Source organism: Sorex fumeus, unplaced genomic scaffold, assembly GCF_029834395.1.
Source record: "Sorex fumeus unplaced genomic scaffold, SorFum_2.1 ptg000001l, whole genome shotgun sequence".
Lineage (NCBI taxonomy): Eukaryota > Metazoa > Chordata > Mammalia > Eulipotyphla > Soricidae > Sorex > Sorex fumeus.
The window spans coordinates 8,090,246-8,112,258 of record NW_026606058.1 but is presented as its reverse complement, the minus strand read 5'-3'; the positions used below and the strand labels follow the sequence as shown (position 1 = coordinate 8,112,258).

The 22,013-nt window shown below is 45.6% G+C and overlaps 1 protein-coding gene across 2 annotated transcripts in view; it reads left to right on the top strand.

The window, feature by feature from the left end:
• The window catches only part of NOTCH2 (notch receptor 2), a 169,002-nt gene that overhangs the window by 106,369 nt on the left and 40,620 nt on the right, over positions 1 to 22,013 (top strand). The window contains exons 6-12 of one of the 2 annotated variants that reach the window (XM_056119029.1): positions 9,239 to 9,472; positions 11,150 to 11,305; positions 12,330 to 12,518; positions 13,439 to 13,552; positions 14,349 to 14,462; positions 16,537 to 16,770; positions 21,449 to 21,559. In XM_056119029.1, the coding sequence (XP_055975004.1) occupies positions 9,239 to 9,472; positions 11,150 to 11,305; positions 12,330 to 12,518; positions 13,439 to 13,552; positions 14,349 to 14,462; positions 16,537 to 16,770; positions 21,449 to 21,559 (1,152 nt within the window). The remainder of the gene's footprint in view (positions 1 to 9,238; positions 9,473 to 11,149; positions 11,306 to 12,329; positions 12,519 to 13,438; positions 13,553 to 14,348; positions 14,463 to 16,536; positions 16,771 to 21,448; positions 21,560 to 22,013) is intronic. The other variant, XM_056119102.1, reaches the window with a different exon arrangement.

The following is a 22,013-nucleotide window of genomic DNA, read 5'->3' as shown; positions in this document are numbered from 1 at the left end:
ACGTATAAAACCTCCCTCCCACTTATAATTAAGCGTATCTTAGCTATGCTGCAGGGTATTCTGACCTTAAGGTAGCACGTGGTATCCTGATCCCATGCCTGAGAGGTTCTGAGTGCTTATCTCTTTTATTTGTACTTTCTAAGCACGTATCCTCCCCTCTCTTGTGGTGCCAACTCTGGGTGGGTCACACACTCTTGGTTGTGGTGCTCACAGGGGCGCACACACGCTTTTGGTTGTTTGTACCCTTTTAGTTCTGGTGTTCTTGCACATTCTGGTTGCTGAGGTCACACTCCTGGTCAAAGCAGTTACGTATGTTTAGTTGCAGTGCTTATTGGGGGTGGGGGTCGGGTGGGTGTCACATGTTCTAGTTGTCCATGCATCTGGCTGTGCATCACAGAACACATACTTGGTTGCAGCTTCCACTGAGCCTTCCCTGGGCCTCGTTGCTGTCTGTTTGATTCCTCTTTTTAGTCCCTGGTACTAGTGGGACATCTGGGTATGGAGGACGTAGCAGCGAAAAAATGGACAAGGGGACAGTAGAAACAATTTCGGCAAGTGACCTCTGTGATTGTAAAGATTGAGACCAGTGCTGCCGTAACTGTCAGTATTTGGATGATAAAATAAATCCTCACTGTCAGAGCAATATTTGGCAGTTTAAAGGAGTAAAACAGGAAAACGAATTGCAAAATGAATGTGAGCTACTATTAAATCCCACGATTGTGGCTTCCTATTAAAATCTATCCTGGTTTCTTACTTTTCTGAGTTTCTCTAGCAACTTTCTTCAGTGTGGACCAGGACGACACTATTAAATCTGGAAAATCTGGAGAACCGAACTAATTGTATGAGAGGTTTTGCATTTGACTGATCAAATACACAGTTATTACAATGCGTTATACCTAGAAGTTTTGTAACAAATGTATTTTTATGATTTAAAGTTAGTGGTAGCATTAAGGAATAAAGAAAAAATAACTTTCTTGCTTGCAGATGAAAGCATGCAAAGAGGGACTCTCCTATCAAAGAGAAGTGACTAGGACAGAGTTGTAACCGTTGAACAACCGAACATCATATCACCATGCTGTAGGGTTTCCCTTGAGACGTAGTTGAAGGGTTGGGGTCAAAGGCAAGATGAATTTAGTGTGGCATAAATGAGAATGAATTTCAGCAGCTGTGGAGGAAAGAGAAGATTGTGTGTGATGGGTGGACGTAGGTGAGAGGATGACAGAGACTCTGGGATATAGAGACACCCGAGAGCTATGAGGGAGATGAGGCGAAGGATGATGAATATTTGGGGATTAGAAGAACTTGAGTGAGAAATACCGGGGACTGATAAACATTTACCAAATATTTGTCGAACACTTCATGAGAAGGTTTATTGACTGGGTACTGGTCTAAGAGTTAGAGGGGTCTCGTATGAAGTAAGTAGTTACATTTCTTCATGGCGCTTCATAGCCTAGTGGGGAACACAGACAGACTTAAATTGTATCTATAAATTTTCGAAGTATTAGAAATGCCTTCCAAAATTTAGTTTTGGGGCTGGAGCAATAGCACAGCATGTAGGGCGTTTGCCTTGCATGCAGCCAACATGGCCAACACAGGTTCGATTCCCAGCATCCCATATGGTCCCCCAAGCACCGCCAGGAGTGATTCCTGAGTGCATGAGCCAGGAGTAACCCCTGAGCATCACCGGGTGTGACCCAAAAAGCAAAAAAAAAATTAGTTTTGAGGGCCAGAGCAATTACAGCAGGCAGGGCATTGCCTTGCACGCAACAACCCGAGTTCAATTCCCAGCATTCCTGTGGTGGTCCTCCAGACACTGCCAGGAGTGATCCCTAAGTGCAGCACCAGGAGTGATCCCTGAGCATTGCTGGATATGGCCCCCAAACAACAACAAAAAGCGTGTAAATCATTAGTATGTTAACAGAAAGAGATAGCTGATTTGGAGGTAGCCTTCCTGACATGCTTACACTGTACTTCTACTGAAGTTTCTGTGTGGGTGAGTTTGAATTAAAGACCGGGGTGAGGGTTTTCCACATTCAGAGAACAGTATGTGTAAAGACACTGGGTGATTGTGATCATTTGAGAAAGGAAAACAGCTGTAGTGACTCCAGCTAATGGAACTATCTTAGGGCCTGGAAATGTGGCTCTCTGCTAGAATACTTACCTTGCACGGGTGAGGCCATTCGGCCCCTAGCACTGCCCAGCATCGTTGAGTGTGATTCTCACCTCTGCTGTGTGATGCCCCTGTACTGCAACAAAGAGTCTGTGATCCCCAGAGCACCGCAACCAGAGTATGAGCACTCTGGAGCACTGTCACCACATGTGTGAGCCTTGACTCGCCACAACTGTGCTAACAACATCAGAGGGACGCAAGGGAAGTTTCGAAGTGAAAACTAGCTAAAATAATGGAAACCTGGAGAGAGGGGCAGAAAACATGGAGAGGTCATAGAATTTTTATCTTTATTTATTTGGTTTTGGGGTCACACCCAGCAGTGCATGGGGCTTATTCCTGGCTCTGCACTCAGGCATCGCTCTTCTGGCCAGACTCAGAGGACCATATGGCATGCTGGGGATTGAATCTGGGGCAGCAGTGTGCAGGAAGAGCTCCCTACAGGCTGGACTGTCTCTCCTGCCCCAGAACTTTTCACTTTATTTTTTCACGTTCCTCAAAGACTCTGAACATGCAGATGGCAAATTCACTTTACATATTGACATCATTTTCATGAGTCCGTCAAGTATATTAGATGGGATTTGGAGGCACAAATCCATCCTCTTAATTGAGTAATTATTATGGGCTTTCAGGGACTGTAGCTTGACACCTTTGTAAGAATATAGGATCCGGCAGTCCCGCGTTCAGCGTTCCTGTGCCCTTCCAGGCTTCTGCGGAGTGCTGAAAGGAGGGTGCTGATGCTGTCCAGGGCTAGGGGGAGCATTTAATGAGAGCCTCCCTGCATCTGCGTCCCCTCACCCCTCGGTTAGCTCTGAACCACTTCCATGGACAGATCTCGTGTACCGGTTCTTGGGTTTGTGTGTCATTGCAGACTCACATTCTCTTCCGAAGGACACTCTGTAGACACTTTGACACTGTAGACACTCTGTAGGCTTTGAAGAACACTTCAGCTAGCTTTACGTGCCTGCAGCAACTTTGAGAAGAATCGCATCGTCTTCTATTCTTTCACTTGAGCAGCAGAAAATCCTTTTCCAGAGAAAACAACTTTATAGGACAGAGGTTGCACTACAAGTGCTTTCCTGTGTTGTGGGAAGATGAAATTTCACAAGCCAGGCATCTGGGTGATTGCTGGTTTCAAGGGTATACTGGAGACCAGATTGTCTTGAATTAACCATTGAAGAGGTAATAGGGTCAAGGCCAAGGCCAGCCAAGCCCATTTTTATTTGTTCTTCACATGGTGATTGTTATTGCAATAAGAGCTGACCCTTAACAGAGCCCTTGATGTGATAAACATCATATTTCACATACTTCCCGGTTTGGAGATGACTAGGAAGGGCTTCGTCCTGGAGTTCTCAGGCCCACTGGCCTCTCCTCCCTCCCCCCTTCTCTTTTTCCCATCTTTTCTCCTCCCCATGCCTCCCCCCTCCTTGCTCTCTCCTCCCTGCCCCTGTCTGCCTCCCTCTTCCCCTTTCTTTCCTTTTTTCTCATCTTCTCACTTCCTAATTATCTGTAACTCCAAGTCTGTTGATGTTTCATCTGTGGCATCTTGAGAGAGCCACAATGCGGTGTTTGTGTCCCAGTGGGTTGTAGCTCATAAATTAATACATCTCTAGTGCTCTGGGGCTTGATGTTGATGCTGTTGAGGCCCAGGTCATGGTTTTTCAGTACAGATGATACAAGAGACCATAGAAGTTTATTCTGCTGCGTTTTCTGTCACGTGTTAATACTGTGTGGCCATAGAGTGGGGTTCTGGCGAGGTGTCCAAAGGGCCAGAGTGCATGCCTTGCATGTGGATTCAGATCCCTGGCATACCATGGTCTCCTGAGTACTGCTGGGATACTGTCATAGCGTTTACTACCCTATGGGGGAAAAACCTGTAAAGAGTAAATAAATTTGAAAAAATTCTATTAGTGACAGGATGGATTGGATGGACTGGATGCAGTGATGGGGAAATATGAATTTAGAGATCTACTAAAATGTTGATTGTGGGGCTGGAGCAATAAGACAGGCCTAAAGGTGCGTGGCGTGCCTGCTGCTGACACTTGTTCAAGTCTCCAGCACCCACTTGGTCCCCTGAACCGCTTCCAGGAGTGATTGAGTCAGGAGTCAGCCCTGAGCACCAAAGGGTGTGCCCAGACAATAACAACCATTAAAAAGAGATTATGCAAATCAAGAAATAAAGAGTCATATACATGAGGGGCAGGGAGAGAATATTTAAGGTGGAGAGAAGAACATACACAGAGGCACCAAGGCAAAGAGCCTTATATTTAAGGAACCAACAGCAAGCCACTGTGGTGCGGTAGAGGAGGGGAGATGTGTACTTCGGGTGCAGTTGCGGAGCAGAATCGGTCACCCAGGAAGCTGTTAGGAACTGTGGGTGACTCTGGGTGTACCAAGTCAGCCAGAGATGTGGCTGGGTGACATATCCTACTAAGTCCAGGCTCGTGGTGGTTTCAGAGAAGACGGTTTCAAGTGATTTTCTTTCTCTTGCACTCCGGGAATGGTCAGGAACCTAAGAGGCCCGACCTGAGTCGCGGTACTAAAATATAACCTGCAATATCTGGCAGGTGAAATTACTAAGACGGATAATTAATGCTCTCAAAACTTGCCTAACTGACTTTGTGCAACATATTTTGGGAGTTGCCAGTGAGGTTTGTGTGTTGACACAAATGATGACACACGCAGAGACTTGTTAGGAGTGAAGATTTAGTAGCGTGGTAGGTCCTGGAAAAGGCAGCTGTCGCCCTCTTCACTGGGTGCGTTTATAGGCGAGGTCGCTCATAACAGTGCTCTCTCTCCTCCCTCGACTCATAAAGCCCTCTGCTCTTTTCCGTCCTTCCTATATTCTCCTGGCTGACACATCTCCGTCCACATCTTTGATCATGTTTGCTCCAGTCTGCGAACCTACAACTCCGTGTTGCTTAATAGACCAGGTCAGGATCCATGTTGACATTTGAAATTTCACATGATCGCTACTATTTTTTTAAATCTGAGATTACATCTAGCATCATCAAAAACCCCAGTCCCTTCTGCTGGGGATGATGCTATCTTGCTTGGGTATAGTAGGGAAAGTGATCTTAGCTAGACCTGTTAGTTCCATAGATGAACACCAGGATGATTTCTCATTTCTGTATTCAGTGACTTTCTGCCTTCATTCATCACCGTTACAGCTACATTGATCTTTGTTTCATAATTCTGTGCTTTCTCAGTGATTTAACTAGCTAGTACTCAATTACTAGCCATGTACTGGGGAAAGGTTACCCTTCCTGAGCCCTCCAAGCTAGAACCTAGATTCTAGATTTGATTTCTCTAAAACTATGATGGGTGCATTGTCCTAAGGTGTTCATTGAAAATACTGAAACTTCAAAAATCAATCTTAATTGTTTTCTCCAAAACATAATAAATGTCAAAAGTACTCTGAAAAAAATAGCAAACATTTCTGAAAGTACACTTGATTTTAGGATAGTAATTTGGAATCATAAGTTTTTACCACAATCACAATTAGTGAATTGTCACATAATTCACAATTATGTGAATCATAATTTTAACCCTTACTTTTCCATCCTCTCTACTTCTCCCAGCCTTTGTGTGATTGGGGAAACTGAGACACGCAGAAGTGGGTGATATATAGTGAGACTCATGTTTCAAATCCTTGCGAAGAATTTTAGAGGCGAATGCAAGGAATTGAGCACTCACTTTGCACACAAGAGTGCAGGATGCCCCAACGCCACCAGGGGCAACACAAGCACTGAGAAAGGAGTAGCCCCATGCGCACTGCCAGGTGTGGTTACAAAACAGAAGATAAAAAAAACAAAAGCGCAAAAAAAAGGAAAAAGAGAGAGAGAAGGAGAGAGAAGGAAGGAAGGAAGGAAGGAAGGAAGGAAGGAAGGAGGGAGGGAGGGAGGGAGGGAGGGAGGGAAAGAAGGAAGGAAGGAAGGAAGGAAGGAAGGAAGGGAGGGAGGGAGAAAAAAAGAAAACAAACGAATCTTAATCTGGCAGCTCTCATTTAAATCCCAACTCTGCTGCATTCTTTGCCTCACACTAGGCAAGTTATTTTTATTCCTCTAAACCCAGTTCTCCAATGTATATGATGATATTTCACTTATTATTTTCATGCTTAAGACCTGGTTCATATTAGGCATTGACTACTGATTTTCTTTCTCAATAGAGCAAAGTCCTACTATAAGTAATTGTTCTATTTATCTTTATTTGGTTTGGGACCACACCCAGTGGTGCTCAGGAATTATTCCTAGTATTTCTTGGGGTACCATATGCAGTGCTGGGGGATCCACCTGGAGTTAGTTACATGTTTAGCAGGTGCTTTGCCTGCTGTACTGTCTCTCTGGCCTCACCATATTGTGTATGTACTTCATCTGACATCGTTTGTGTGTTGTGTGTGTACGTGTCTATTTTAAGGTAGGATAATATGAGATACTTTGTCAGCACACAGTGATTTATGAAGACAAAAAAAAAGGTAAAGGCCCTCCCGTTGATCGTCAATTTGCTCGAGCGGGCCCAGTAATGTCTCCATTGGAGACTTTGTTGTTACTGTGTTTGGCATATCAAATACTTATGAAGACAGTCAAAAAGAAAAATAGAATCGCTCATACTCAGGAAGTCAGTTTGATTTAAAGATGGTAGCATAAATATTTGAGTTAATATAAGTGTAAGAGTCAACACTGCAGTGGTTTCCAGGTTGCAACAGTTCTTTTCTTGTTGGGCTTGTTTTGTTCTTAAGTTTACCTGCAAACAAATGACACATTTGTCTTCATTGAGGTAGCCTTTATGTCAGTATAGTATGGCTACAAAGAAAGCCATAGGAGTAATATAATCTCCCCTGGGGAAAATGATTACCAGTGTGTTCATTCACTCACCTTGTTCACTCACTCTGTATTAGTGAATGCAATGGACTCTAAGGGATAAATTTCCGTATGGAGTTGAGGAAGCCTGTTAGAAGGCATGTCTCGGAATGGCTGAGCCTCTTGAGTGGCTTTAGGAGCGTTTTGTCTTCAGGAACAACTGGAACCAATGAGTGAAATGTCACCGTGATGTTCCTTTCTGTTGCACTTCTGATTCACCTTGTCATTTCTCTGTAGACCAGCCACTTCACGCCCAGTAGTCCACATGGTCTCAAGTGTAAATGTTTGGAAAATAGATTCAGACATAATTCAAATCAGAAGAAGTCCATCCTGAGTCAGTTATAGACAGGAAGACAGGCTCAGGCAAATGCATGGTGGCTCCTTCAAGAGTGGTCTGGCTGAAGTGGGGTGAGAAGGGGTGTGCTGACCAGAGAGCCACAGACCCATTCTGGCATTCTAGTTTGTGGGCTCTTCGCCTGGACTACAGGAAAGATTCTTTCTGAGTTGAGCTCGCTTGCAGTTAAGTGACAGGAGATGGGTACGCAGTCAAAATAAGTGTGTTCCTATAATCGTGCTTCTGTGTATAATGAATGTGTAAGTTAGATGGCAGGGGTGGGGGTGGGGGTGGGGGTGGGGATGGGGGGTGAGGGGGTCAGCTTGCGTAGACCAGACAAAACTAGCTTCTGCTAGTGATCATGGTTACAACACTGGACACTTGGTAGTTTTTCTCAAAATATTAAAATCAGTTGAACTATTGCAAAGTATTCCAGGGACTAGGGGTACCCTTGGCATTTGCTGAGTAGAAGCATCATGTGCTTTTTCACTGAAAGTGCTTCTTCAAAATGCCTCCCTGAATTATTCATTGAGTTATTTTTATAAAAAAAAATGAATTCACAAACCAAAAATAAAAACCTTTGGGGATTTTTTAGCTTCAGTTAGTTGCCATGTTGTGTTTTAGAGAATTCAGATGGTCTCTAGTGGTCTTCGAAGGCTCTCTGGATTGGTGAAGACTGTGCGGGCTGACAGCGTAAGTATCCTGGCACCACGTACTTGTCAGTCAGAGACATCGTCTTATTCCTTCCTGTAAGTTGGAACTCATGGAGTGCCTTGTCATAGGCCTTTTCCAGAGTTTCCCATCCTTTGCTCTCGGGATGACCTGCCGTATAAGCGGTATTACATTTCCCATTCTTCAGTTTTTTTTTTTCAGGAAGAGAAAACTGATCCTTTTTCCATCTTTTATTCCTTTGGGTCAACTTTCTGCATCTTCTTTCACAAACTCTCCATTCCTGAAGCCTCCGTGTTTCAGACCGAGCACCCGGTGCTCCAGACTCATCATCTGGACTTTGTCTTAGCAGCATGGAAACTTAAATTCTCTCTAACCTTGCCGGTCTTTAATTATTTCTATTTATTTATTCACTGTTGTTTTGGCGAGGTGTTTTTTGGGCCGTGCTCAGGAATCACTGCTAGTGGTGCTTGGGTGACCGCACAGGATGCCAGGGATCGGACCTGGGTGGGCTGCATGCAAGGCGAATGCCCTACCCACTGTACCGTCACTCTGGCCCCCAATTTCATTTTTAGTAAACCTTTTATTTTGAGATAATTGTCATTTCGCAGACATTGGTAAGAATTAATACAGATGTCCTTTAATCTCTACAAAGTCTCTTTGGTAATATCATCTTGCAAAACTATTGTTTCACACCCAGGATATTGACACTGATACTATCAAGGTATAAAACAATTGCCCAGATATTTTAACATATGTTTCTTCATAGGTTTTATTTTTCTTTTTGGGTCACACCCGGTGATGCACAGGGGTTCCTCCTGGCTCATGCACTCAGGAATTACTCCTGCGATGCTCAGGGAACCCAGGTCGGCCGCGTGCAAACACCCTACCCGCTGTGCTATCGCTCCAGACCCCTTCATATGTTTTCTGATTTAACTCTTATGCTCTCTCTCTTCTCACATCTAATCATTGCCCTACGGATTTGACAGTGATTAAATAGGCTAAATTCTCCTGTTGCTATGGTTCCTGAAGATGACAGTTTGCATTCTTCTTATATTATTTTCCTGGAATAAATACTTGCATTTGGAAGACTTAATGCAGCATCAAACCTCTCACGAGGACCAGTGCTGTGGAGACTGGTGTATGTTACTTGTCCTTTGAGATTTAAGAGCCCTCATCAACGGTGCATTCCCCTTCCTCCCCCAAAAGGCCAGTTCTGCACGGAGGATGTAGACGAGTGCCTGCTGCAACCCAACGCCTGCCAGAACGGGGGCACCTGTACCAACCGCAATGGGGACTACGGCTGTGTGTGTGTCAACGGCTGGACCGGAGCTGACTGCAGCGAGAACATCGACGACTGTGCCTTCGCCTCCTGCACTGCGGGCTCCACCTGCATCGACCGGGTGGCCTCCTTCTTCTGCATGTGCCCAGAGGGGAAAGCCGGTAAGACCAGCACACAGGCAGAACCTGTCCGTCGAGAAAGAGGAGGAGGAGTATGTAGGAATTCTGTGTTCATTTTTATCCTCGTATTTGGTTGTCTTCGTGGGGGCAAGCAATTCCAGCCTGCTCCACAAATGTTATCGCTAGCCACAGTTTTTTTAGTTTAGTTTTTTTTCCCCAAGGCCCCCCCCCCCTCCAATTCTCTGTATTTCTGTTTTTCATCCCCCTCAAGTGAAAGTTAATAACTACTGCCTTGGGTGTGTCTCTGATCTCATTTAAGAATTTACATTTAAGAATATACATTTAAGCTCCATGACTTGGAGGCCAGCCACACGTGCTAGGGGAAAAGGAAGCTCAGATAGAGAAGAGAGCACCAAATAAAGGGTGTTGGGAGGATCCTCCCAGGATGAGAGATGCATGCTGAGAGTAGACTATAGACCAAACACGATTGCCACTCAATGCCTCTCTTGCAAAACACAGTACCCAAAAGAAGAGAGAGAGAACAAGGGGGAATGCCCTGCCACAGAGGCAGGGTGGGACGGGGGGTATGGGGGTGGGAGGGATGCTGGGACCCGTGGTGGGGGAGGATGGGCACTGGTGGAGGGATGGGTACTTGATCATTGTATAGCTGAAACCCAAGCACAAAAATTTATAAGTCTATAACTGTACCTCATGGTGTTTCACTAATAAAAAAATTTTTTAAAAATAAAAGAAAAAAAGAATATATATTTAAGAATTTTAAGAAGAAACAGTTCGTTTACTGAGGAGTTATTAAGAGGGAAGCATTTAAACAGCTCTCTGTTTCTATGGAAATATTCCTGTAGGGAGGATTTTTACCAGTTGCAAAGAGAGCTTTATATGCCCTGTCAGTTTAATAGCATCGGGCTCCAGGACTGGAAAGTAATGAAGAGAGGAATGTGGTGGACGAAGCCGCTTAGCCGAGAGAATGAAAGCAGTGCCTGGCTTAGAAATGCATTTAAATCGAAGCTGTCTCAAAAGCCCCCACTCCTGCTTTGTAGAACAAACCATCTGTACCTGGTCATAAGCTACTTGAAGGCTCAAAAATCCACTTACCATGTGAACCGCACTGAACTTGGGCCTACTGATGTCTTCAGAGCCAGGGATCACCGAGTCTGTAATGTCAACACTACCAAAAGACTTCTCAGTGTAGGCTAATGAGGATCACGTATTTTGGTTTGATTTTGGCTGCTGCATCTAATGAAACTCTAGTGGCCTCATGATCGATCATCAGGTCGCATAACTTGGGGAAGGTCTGTTGCCAGCTAAAATGCAGAATGCATGCAATATTGGAGACATGGAATGAAATTCTGTTTGTTGTCTGTCTGAAAAGCAGAATGAATTGGGCATCTTTTTGTTTCCAGAATCTTGCAGCACCATTGGAAGGACTCCCCATTCACCTCTTCATTAGCTCATGCCCCACTTGGTGACCTGACAGGTGCTTCTGTCCTTGAGGAGAGTCTTAAACGGAGGGGCAGAGCCCTGGGTTGACTGTAGAAGTTCCTTCCTTGTCCCTGTAGCCGGAGCAGGCAAGGGGGACGTTACCTATGAATCATGATACTGTATTTTGAAGAGCTCACCGGAAGGTGTTTTTCTTCCTCCACAAAGACAAAATTCTCATAGAAACATTTTTCCCTTTTTATCTTGCCCTGCCTTTGACAGGTCTCTTATGTCATCTGGACGATGCGTGCATCAGCAACCCCTGCCACAAGGGGGCGCTGTGTAACACCAACCCTCTGAATGGCCAGTACATCTGCACTTGTCCCCAGGGCTACCGAGGAGCTGATTGTACTGAGGATGTGGACGAATGTGCTATGGGTGAGTGCACAGAACCTTCCTCTTCCTCGCAGTGTCGGCTGCGCTCAGGAAGTACGTTAACAGAATCAGGTCTTACTCTAGGGGCACGTTTCATCCCAATCCCAGATCTGTCCTGTTACCTCCCTCCTGTTAAAACCAATCACCAGCATCGCCATGTCTTTTCTTTGGAGCATTGAAATAAATGGATGAGCCGTATCGGACTCTTCATTTAAGGCTCTGCCGTGGTGACAGTTCAGACGGAAGAAGGGGAGATGTACAAGAGCCGAGCTTGCCCGAGTCTTACTTGTTTGCGTTGTTGTTGTTGTTGTGGGGCCCAGTAAAGAGGTCGTGTGCTGGGAGCGAGCCAAGGCCCTTGCACCTGCAGGACATGCGCCAAGTTTCTGGTCCTGATAATTATTTTTTGGAAGGGCTTTTAGGAAGTGCTCGGGGGTCCCTGGAACCACTCCTGGTGATTCTGAGTCAGCTGGCTCAAATGTCTTGCAGTTCACACCTCTGAGACAGCTTGGGCCCACCAGCAGTGCTGGAGGTCACCTGGGGTCTACCTGGTGGTACAGTGTAAAGGATCCATCACCAGGACTGCAGCTGATGGTACTCAGGGGCCTCCTGGTGCCGGAAGTTGTAATTGGTTACATGTGCAAGCAAGCCTGGTGCCCCTGACACCTCACTTATCTCCCGGACCCCAGTGTGCTATTTTCCAAGAAGAAAATAGAAAGTTAGAAACCAGATAATTCCACTTCTGGCCTTAATGCAGTAACTGTGGACTCTGCTTCTTTTTAGTTTTTCCTTTTTGGGCCATCCCCAGTGATGCTCAGGGGTTACTCCTGGCTTTGCACTCAGGAATTACTCCTGCTGGTGCTCGGTGGACCATATGAGATGCTGGGAGAGTCGAATCCGGGTTGGCCGCGTGCAAGAACGCCCTACCCGCTATGCTATCGCTCCGGCCCCGACTCTGCTTTTGTAGTCCACCTTTGTGCAAACTCTGTGAAGTGCTTTGAGCTCCATAATTGGTCCTTATGTTTTCCAGCCAACAGCAATCCTTGTGAGCATGCAGGAAAGTGTGTGAACACAGATGGCGCTTTCTACTGTGCATGTCAGAAGGGGTTTGCTGGGTCACGGTGTGATATGGACATCAACGAGTGCCATTCAGACCCCTGCCAGAATGATGCCACTTGTCTGGATAAGATTGGAGGTTTTACATGCCTTTGCATGCCAGGTACGTGGATTCATCCATGTGCAGGCAGGAGTGGAAGCACCACGCTTCTCTTGGGTGGAGAATTCATTACAGTGTGACAGTTCCATTTGATCTATCCAGTTTGATTCCCGGTAATAGCAGGTTCCCAGCCACGAGCACCCTCAGTGTCAGTAAGGCAAGGCTGGAACTCTTAGTGCCAGTTTCATTTATCAAACTTTAGGTACATATAAGAGGAAATTTCAGAATGATTTGCTTTGATGTCAGTGTTCTTTGATTTAATAAGGGATTTGCCATAAAAGTGTTTCAGCAGCCCATTTTCCCAGTGCCCTGACATACTGCAAAAAAAGTATGCCATTCAGTGTTACAGAAATGAATTTTACCTATAGTTGTACAGGAATTTGTTCTTTATCCATCGTGACATACACATGCTTTATTGTATTTTGGGCTCTTCTGCAGAGGCCATATTTTTGGGGCATGGTTAAATCAAGCTTTAATGATGGCTGTCAGTTGTTTCTCTCCCTGTCTAAGATGAGAGACTCTCATCAGGGGGGTGAGACCTGACCCTGGGGGGCACCAACATCGCTGACTCAACTTGTCTTTTGGAGCATGGTAAGGGGATCCCGAGGGCCTGATGACACTCTTCTTAGAGCAAGTCTGGACTGCTCAGATAAATGGGGCACAGTCTTTGTTGGAATACTAGGTCTTGCCAGGGTCTGTGGAGGTCACCTCTGACCTTTGTTTAGTGGCACAGATAGCCCCCGATCTCTCCCATCCTGCCGATACAGACAGTGATAATTTTCCATCATGATAGAACCCCTTTGCCCTCTGTAGATGTATTCACGCTCATACCAGATAAAGCGTTCTTTGTAAAACGCACACTTTCTCGGCTAGGCATGCCCTTCTGTTTTTCTGAGCCACTTGTGTGGTCCACTTTCGTTCAGGTTTCAAAGGTGTGCATTGTGAGCTGGAGATAAATGAATGTCAGAGCAACCCCTGTGTGAACAACGGGCAGTGTGTGGACAAGGTCAATCGCTTCCAGTGTCTGTGTCCGCCTGGTAAGTGCCCACCACCTGCCCCCATTTCTTTGAGAGCGCAGAGCTGCCTCAGTCAGCGGAAGGGATGAGAGGGCGGCGTGTGTGGGCTCCACATGAGGAAGTCATTAAAATGAGCACTTGGGGAGAGGAGCTGGGGTGCAGAGGCCGGGAATTGGCTAGCGCATTTTCCGACTCCTTTGTGGTCAGCAGTCCGTGTCTATTCTGAGTGACCCTTGGCCCCTCTGTCTGTGTGTATATTCCAGAAAGTTCATACCTCACAGAAGCCTTAGTTGTAGGCTATTTGGGATATAGTTTTTCCCCCAGGGGTCATATTCTTGAAGCCGTTCTGTGAGATGAATATTTTTAGTCGTTTTTTACCCATGAGTCCAAAAACAGACAGCACAAGTCAATGTTTTCCAAAGAACGCGCTGTCTCTCCTTTTGCTCCCAAAAGCGATTGTTGAGAAGAAGCCAAACTTGCTGCTCTGGCTGTGGCCTCTCTTATTGTTGCTTCAGAGAGGTGGTCTCAGTCCCCTGGAAGCCAGTCCACTCCCTTGCCGAAGGCTCTGCCTAGAACCATTCAGTCCCTGCTTGAACTAGAAGTGAGTTCTGTGGGAGAGAGCAGTGGTTACAGAGATCGGCTGGTGCCTCTGACGCCCTGGGCTCACCCACTCTCCCTGTGGCGGAGAATAATTGAACATTTAGCTGACCTGTTAGTACGAAGCCATGATAGTAACGTCACCCAGTCCCTCATGAATATCCTAGTAAAGGAAGATGTAGAGGATGTAGACTAAACTTGTGACTTGTGCCCTTCGAAGGTTTCACTGGGCCATTTTGCCAGATTGACATTGATGACTGCTCCAGTACTCCGTGTCTGAACGGGGCCAAGTGTATCGATCACCCGAATGGGTATGAGTGCCAGTGTGCCACAGGTAAGACCTTATTCACTTTCGGATTTCCCTGGTAGGTATGCTTGAACAAAATTGGAGGGATGAGGGAGATCGCCCTCATAGCGCCCCTTCTAGGCCAGTTCACTCACGGGGCTGCTCTTTGGTTGGAGGGAACTTCTAACGTGCTTTCCTGCTGCTCTCTGTGTTTGCCTATATGACACCAGGTTGCTTCTCCCCACCACAGTGCTCTGTCTGTCCGGGGCATTCCCATTCTTTGTCCATGTCTCGCTGGGACGGACTTGGGCAGCCGTGAGTTTACAGCTGGCCTGACTTAACTCCTTTGGGAAGGGGAAAAATTCCAGTTGAAAACTATTTTTCTCTGGACCTTCTCAGCAGGAGGTCAGTCTCTGTGTTTCTTGAGGCAAATGACTGAACAGGGGTCCAAAAATCTAAGGGCAGTTGTGTGCAAATGCAGAAGTTTTCTGCATCGATGGTGACTCATGTTCTGAGCGGTAGGTGTGTGTCTAAACCTGCGAGATAGTCTCTCTGGGAAAATCTGTTCCTCTTCCCTGACTTCGCTACTGAGGTCAAAAAGAGTCTGTTTTCTGTTTACAAATAGTCTACATTTCTGATCTGTAGCCACATTTCTCAGTTGAGACTGGATTCGAAGAAAATGAAGGTCTCTTATTACATATTGGCCTCTCTGAAGACCAGTATGGAAGAGAAGCACTAGACATTGGAAAAGGTGATTTTTCCAGTTTCTGTTTTGTCTGTTTCAGAGAAAAGAAAGCTGTGGATATAATCCAAGGCATTTTTTCCTACGTTGGAAAGGATTTTAAACCACGTGAACTTGATTCCTTTCTCTGATCACAGAAAAACAAACCAAGTCACATAAACAAGCATAGACAATGGTTCACTCATATTTTAATCTTGCCACTTAATTAGGTCTACTTAGATTAGATCCTGTCGAATGAACTGCTTAACTTTTTTTTTCTCATTTTATTTATTGAGTCTGTGGTTTCCAGTTCTGTTAACCATGGTTTCCATGCAGTGAATTCTAACACCACTCCCTTCATTAGTGTGCCATTCTTTGCCCAAGGACCCCAACACCTCTCCTCAACTCCCTCACCAGCTCAGTTGCGTGGATCAGTTCTCCTATTGTGTTGCCTATAGACCTTTGTTAACTTGCTGTGTGTCTTTATGAAGTTTCTGCCTGCTCCCCCTCCACTTTCGTCTTTAATTGGAGAAGTTTCAGTTTTGTTCTCCTATAACCAGATTATGTTCAAGATGATGAGCTTCATGAAGAGAGATTAAAACTGTTCAACTCATGTTTAAAATGTGGGGTGGTAGGTGAGGGGAAGGGCCCCACTGAAGTCTTTTCAAAGAGATTTCATTTTCTTTTTGTTCTCAGGCTGTACTCAGAGATGCTTGGGGCTTACTCCTCGGTCTCTCCTGGGGTTCTTGAGGGACAGCGTAGTACAGAAATCAGCCTCTTGTCTTCTGCACACGAAGCACATGCCCGGCCCACATAGTTGTACCTCTGGGCCTATGGTTGGCTTATTTAAGTGTTAAAGGAAGGAGATTGTATTTTTCCATTTCTCTTTGAAATCATCGTAACTTGTTTGGTCAGAAAGTAATTATGAAAAACGTGTATGGATATAGATGTACGCATAGCACTTGTGGGAATTGTTGAGAAGAATACAGAAGAGTTCTCTGCCCTTCGGGATCAGAATTGGGTGAATGTGGTACAGGAAGCTAGCAATACAGAATTTTGTACGTTGGATTTGGGTGGAACGGAATAGAAAGGTAAACACTACAAATGAAAAATATTGAGAACCATGCTCCACTGAGGCCCATTAAGAAGTGAAGCACCTTTGCAGTGGAATCATTGATCTTTTAGATTATCAAAAAGGTTTTTGACTTCTCTAAACTTGACTTGAAAACCTGATGTGAGGCACGCTTTCTAGGCTTGCCTTACAGTCATTCGTGCCGTTTCAGCCGCTCATTTCCTGCAGTGTGAACTAAGACTTGGAATGCGTAGAGTAAGTGTGTGTGTCGACTCATTTGGAACATTTGCCTCAGTTTCTCAAGACTCCTTCAAAACTTTCTTCCCAAGGATTTACTGGTGTGTTGTGTGAGGAGAACATTGACAACTGTGACCCTGATCCTTGCCACCATGGCCAGTGCCAGGATGGCATTGATTCCTACACCTGCATCTGCAACCCAGGGTACATGGGTGCCATCTGCAGCGACCAGATAGACGAATGTTATAGCAACCCCTGCTTGAATGACGGCCGCTGCATCGACCTGGTGAACGGCTACCAGTGCAACTGCCACCCCGGCACGTCCGGTAAGCTCTCGCTCCTGATGGTGCCTTTGGAGTGTTTGCAGAATCTCAGAAATAACTTACGTGGATGTCTGAATGTGTCTGTGATAGGAGTATGTTTAATTCTCAGGAAGAGCCAGAATCATGTCAGAGGCAGAAGGCTCTTGCCAGTGGAGAAATGAGGAAAGCTTTACGGCTCCGATGATGTTGTGTGCTTTGTTAGAATTAGAAGAAACGCGTCCAAAAATATGAGATGATTATAAAATACTGAACGCCCTTGACTTTGACTTGTCTTTTTTTTTTTTTCTTGACCCTTCGTAGTGCTCAGGTTAAAGAAGCTGGTTGTTCCTGTCCCCCTTCTCTCTCCCTCACTCCCTCTTCTCTTGTCCATCCATCGTTTTTCTGTGTCAGGAACGTTGATGTCACCCCTTCGTTGTACGTGTTGTCTGTAGGAGGCCTGCTTGGGGTGGTGCTGGTGTTCTAAGGGAGGGGAGGGCTTTGCAGCCTGCCGCAGCCGCTGCCCATTAGAATGCAAGGCAGCCCTTTCCCACTTTCCTTCATCACCGTTTCCCTCACTGCAGGGTTTTGTGACGGCCTGCTATTTCTTGCCTGGGAATGTGAAATTATTTTCTCAAGCAGCAGCATTTTATAGGTTTTACTCCATTCTGTTTCACTTGTTTGGGGTAATAGTTACGGTCACAACTGTGGTTAATGGACAGAGAAGTCCTATGTCTCAGATCAAAGGAAAATGTTTTAGTGGAAGCATAGTAGAAGATTAACCAGTGTGTGCCTTTGTCCGAAGGACCTGCCGATATTAGGAGTGATAGATTGAGACTCATTTTCAATTTAGAAAGTAGCCCTTGTAGGGGGCAAAGGTAGAGGAGGTGGTTGACTACCCTCATTTTCTTTTCTTTCCAAATCTGTTTCTTCAAAGTTGTCAGAGACCCTGGTCTTCATCCAGGACCTCGTACATGCCAAGTTTGGAAACAGAGTCCTTTTTAAGCTGCTCAAGCATATGAAAAACATCCCATGCCATCACAATTGGAAATGCTCTCCCTCTCTCCACGTTTAGATAACTCGCTAAAAGGGCTGAATAGATCTTTGTGAAACCTTCCAAAAGCGATTTTCTTCCGGCTGGTCCCCAGACATGAGAAATTGCAGTCTGAAAAGAAATTTGAGAGATTTACAAGCAGTTGAAGGGACGCCTTTAAAATGGTAGGGCTGGTCCAGGGTTTGCTCTCGTTCTCATCACGGCCGTCTGAGTCTGGTGAGTGTGGCTTGGCACACAGGTTGTTTTCACTGGGATTCTGTCGTGATGTGGATGGATCAGGTGTCTTCCCTCGGGAGCACAGAGGGGGAGAGGTGAGCAGCTGTCCCTTAGAATGGCAGGCAGTAACTCTGAGCGGTATGCAAGCAATGCTGAGAAGCAAGGAAGGCCCCGAGTCTCCCAGAAAACAGCCCAGGCCATTCCTCTGGCTGCTTGGAAAACGAGAGATGCAGGGAACACAGAGAAATCTCCATGTGTTCGTGGTGAACACAGACCTGGAATGTTCGAGGGGCCGGAGTGAAGGGATTCACTCAGTTCCTTATGACTCAGCTAAAGTTATGGGGCAGTGCTCCATGATCCATTCATAAGATGGACCTGAGTTGTTCAGTTGGAGTCTGGATGGGTGAATGGATACCAAAGGTGGCTTGGTAATTTACCCCGTACGATTGTGGTTTGTCTTGTCACTCCCGGGGCGCTTAGAATGAACTCTCCTACCCAGAATCACTGCTGAAGTCTTTTACCTATGATCGTTGGGGAACCGTCTTCAGGTAACATGTTTAGGGATTTGTATCTCACATCTGCCAGCCTGTGAGTTTACTCTTCACGAAAAATAAGGAAATAACAACTACAAAGGAATTACATGAAAATACCCAGAAGCATCTTTCCAATTTGATAATCCTTCGCAGAGGTTAGCAGAAAGCAGTAAGTTCCAGCCCGTAGGTCACACATTCATATTCCAGAATCTCGGTGAGAGCTCACTGAGCCACGTTGGATTGGGTTCTACTTCTTGCTCACATAAAACAGAGATCAAGCAGGAATACTGGCTAAGGTTCAAACTTCTCTGAACGGTGTACAGTCATCCCCAGGAGAATGGGAACCCTGGTGGGAGGCAGTGTCACTTCACTCACTGCATGGAGCGAAGGTTAAGGGATTCAGAGAACTGGGCCTCAGCTGTGCTGCCACAATTTTGCAAATTCCTAATAAGGTAGGTGAGACAGACAGTTGGGGTTGACTGGAGGATAAGAGGAAAATTATAGTGGGAAGAGAATCCTTTACACATCAAATACTCAATAATAGAGCCTTTACACATCATGACACAAAAGGTCTATATTCTTTCATTTCTCGGTGGACACTTAGGGTGTTTCCAGGTCCTGGATAAACTTAGGAGTGCATGTATTTTTTTTTTTGAGTAAGTTTTTTTTAAGTTTATTTTCATTTTTGCTGGGGCAGGCCTCCTAAGCAGTGCTCCGGAAGCCAGGGCCCCACCAGTGATTCTGGCTAACAGGGCCATGGGCGCAGCCCACAGGCTCAAGGACATATCTGCATGGGGCCCATTGGGCTGGGAGAATCCGGCCACCCAGCAGTGCTGGAGGCTTGAGGGCTGTATGGTGCTGGGAATAGAACCTGGGTCAGGTGCACGCTAGGCATTCCCCTTAATCATCAGACTGTCCCCTGGCCCCTAACCAGTGCTTTTTAAATTCCTGCCTTGGCATTGGTTTCTGGGTCAGCCGGGTTCATATGAGGGAGCTTTAGGAAGAGTTCTTTAAAATTCTCTCTTTTTTAGAACCTGCCCAGAGAACTGAGGTCACTCCAGGTGGAGAAGTGGATGGCAGTGGTGTGAAGTCCTGGCACTTTGGTGTTGGGGCATCGGACGGTAGTTCCTACATACTCCTGAAACATTAAACACTTATGCTCTTATAAACCAGTGTTACTTTCATGAAAACATTGCTCCTAGGGCCAGAGAGATAGTGTAGCAGGGAGGTGCTTGCCTTGCAGGTGGGTTCGATCTCGGGCATCCCCTGCAGTCCATTGAGCTCCCGGAGCAATCAGGAGTGATCCCTGAGCAGAGAGCCAGGAGTAAGCCCTGAGCACCCTCTAAAAACAAATAAAATAAAATAAAATAAAATAAAACATTGTAAGTATACCATCACTCCTTGCTTCCCCAACATGTCTGCTCTGTTGGCTTCTAAACTAGATCTTTTGGGGTCTCTTCTTCTTGCTGAAGGTAGTAGTCAGTTCTTACTTCAGGCGGTATTGTCCCATGTGCGGATGTGTCTTTGGTGTGTTGTGGGAGCAGTTCGTGGTCTTTCCGCATTACCAGCCTGCCTCTGAGTCCTCTGCTTTTAGACCAGGAGATGACAGCTCTCCTTCCTATCTGTAGCTGGCTCTTTAGGATTCATCCTGAACTATGCGTATGACAGTCACTCTTAAACTTAAGAGTGGTGGAATCAAATTCCAAAACTAATTTTCATGTGAACACTTATTTTTTGTCTCCTATTTTATGAGCACTTATTGACAGTTGTTTTTTTGGAAATGATAGGTTTAATCCATTCACTTAACATTTGCTAAATACCTAGGTCTGGATAAGCTTGATTTGTTGGTCAGTTCTTCCCTCTTCTCTCCTTGCCTCCCTTTCCCTCCCTCCCTCCCTCCCTCCACTTGGCAGGGACCATGCAGTGCTGGAGATCAGACACGACACGGGGCTCCCCCACAAAGCATACACTAGCCCTTCGAAACATCTTCCAGGTCCTTTCAGTTGTTTTTTCAAATTAAAATTTGATTACATGAAAAATAAAAGCTGTCCATTTAAGTTTTTTTCAAAATGACCCCTGCCCCATAGCACTGTAGCACAGTCCTCCCGTTGTTCATCGATTTGCTCGAGCGGGCCCAGTAACATCTCCATTGTGACCATTGTTACTGTGTTTGGCATATCGAATGCGCCACGGGTAGCTTGCCAGGCTTTGCCGTGCGGGCGAGATACTCTCGGTAGCTTGCTGGGCTCTCCAAGAGGGGCAGAAGAATTGAACCTGGGCTGACAGGGTCAGCCGCGTGCAAGGCAAACGCCCTACCCGCTGTGCCATCACTCCAGTCCTCCCCCCGCCCCCGCTTTTTTTGTTTTTGTTTTTCTGGAGACAACTCAGTTATTTATGCCACAGCATTAATTTCTGTGTATTTTTCATTAAATAGTGGGTACATGTTTATTAAAGGTCAAAATATAATATACTTCCAAATTAATACTTTGCCTCTTTCAGCAGTCATTATTAAGTGAAGTTGTCATGTTGTTTTGTTTTGTTTTAACTGTGACTACATGAAGCTGAAGAATGCCATGACCCCTGGCACAGTGGTGCCAGGTTTCAGTTCCTGCAGAGGTGGGCATAGTCAATCTGACCGCCATTGCTCTTGTAACACGCCAATGTTTCCACACCAGTGCCAACATTTGTGCTGCTGAGAAATCAGTGAGGTGATCAGTACAGAGGCTTAGCATGATAATAAAGGTGTTTTGACACTGTGACTCCCCTGACGTGTCTGGAGACTGCACCTGGGGAGGTGCTGTTTGCGCTGTCCAGAACTGGCTGGCTATTCTTCAGAACCTCAGGCAGTGATTATTCAGACTTCCATAAGAACTGAGCAGCCCCCTTTTTTTCATCGTTGCAGGTGCTAACTGTGAAATCAATTTTGATGACTGTGCCAGTAACCCTTGTGTCAACGGCATCTGCATGGACGGTGTTAACCGGTACAGCTGTGTCTGCTCCCCGGGGTTCACAGGTAAGGCCTCTTTGTTATCGGGATGTACCTCCGTTAGACTTTCTATTAGAAAAGGGCGTGGAAAGAATGATTCTGGGCGTTTCCTATTCTCTGGCTCTTGGAAGGTTAGAAGTTCATTTCTGTGCTTCTCGGGCCAAGTTTTCTTTTTCTGCTTACTTGCATTCTCTAAACACTTAACATGAAATTTTTCATTGGAGGTTTTAGACTAAATGTTTATAGCTATCTAAAAAGAATTTCTATTTAGACAATGGATTTCTCTCACTAAGCTTGACTCACAGAGCTTTCAGTGCCCCCGGTACTTTTCTGCACTTCAGATTTTCCATAAGGGAAGCCAAGGTAATATTCTATAAAAACACTAACTGCTTTTTAAATACTTTCTGTTATGGGACATTGCTGGGTGAGACTGGAGCTTATAAGACTTAACTTTATTTGGCTGGTACAAGTGAGTTCCTTT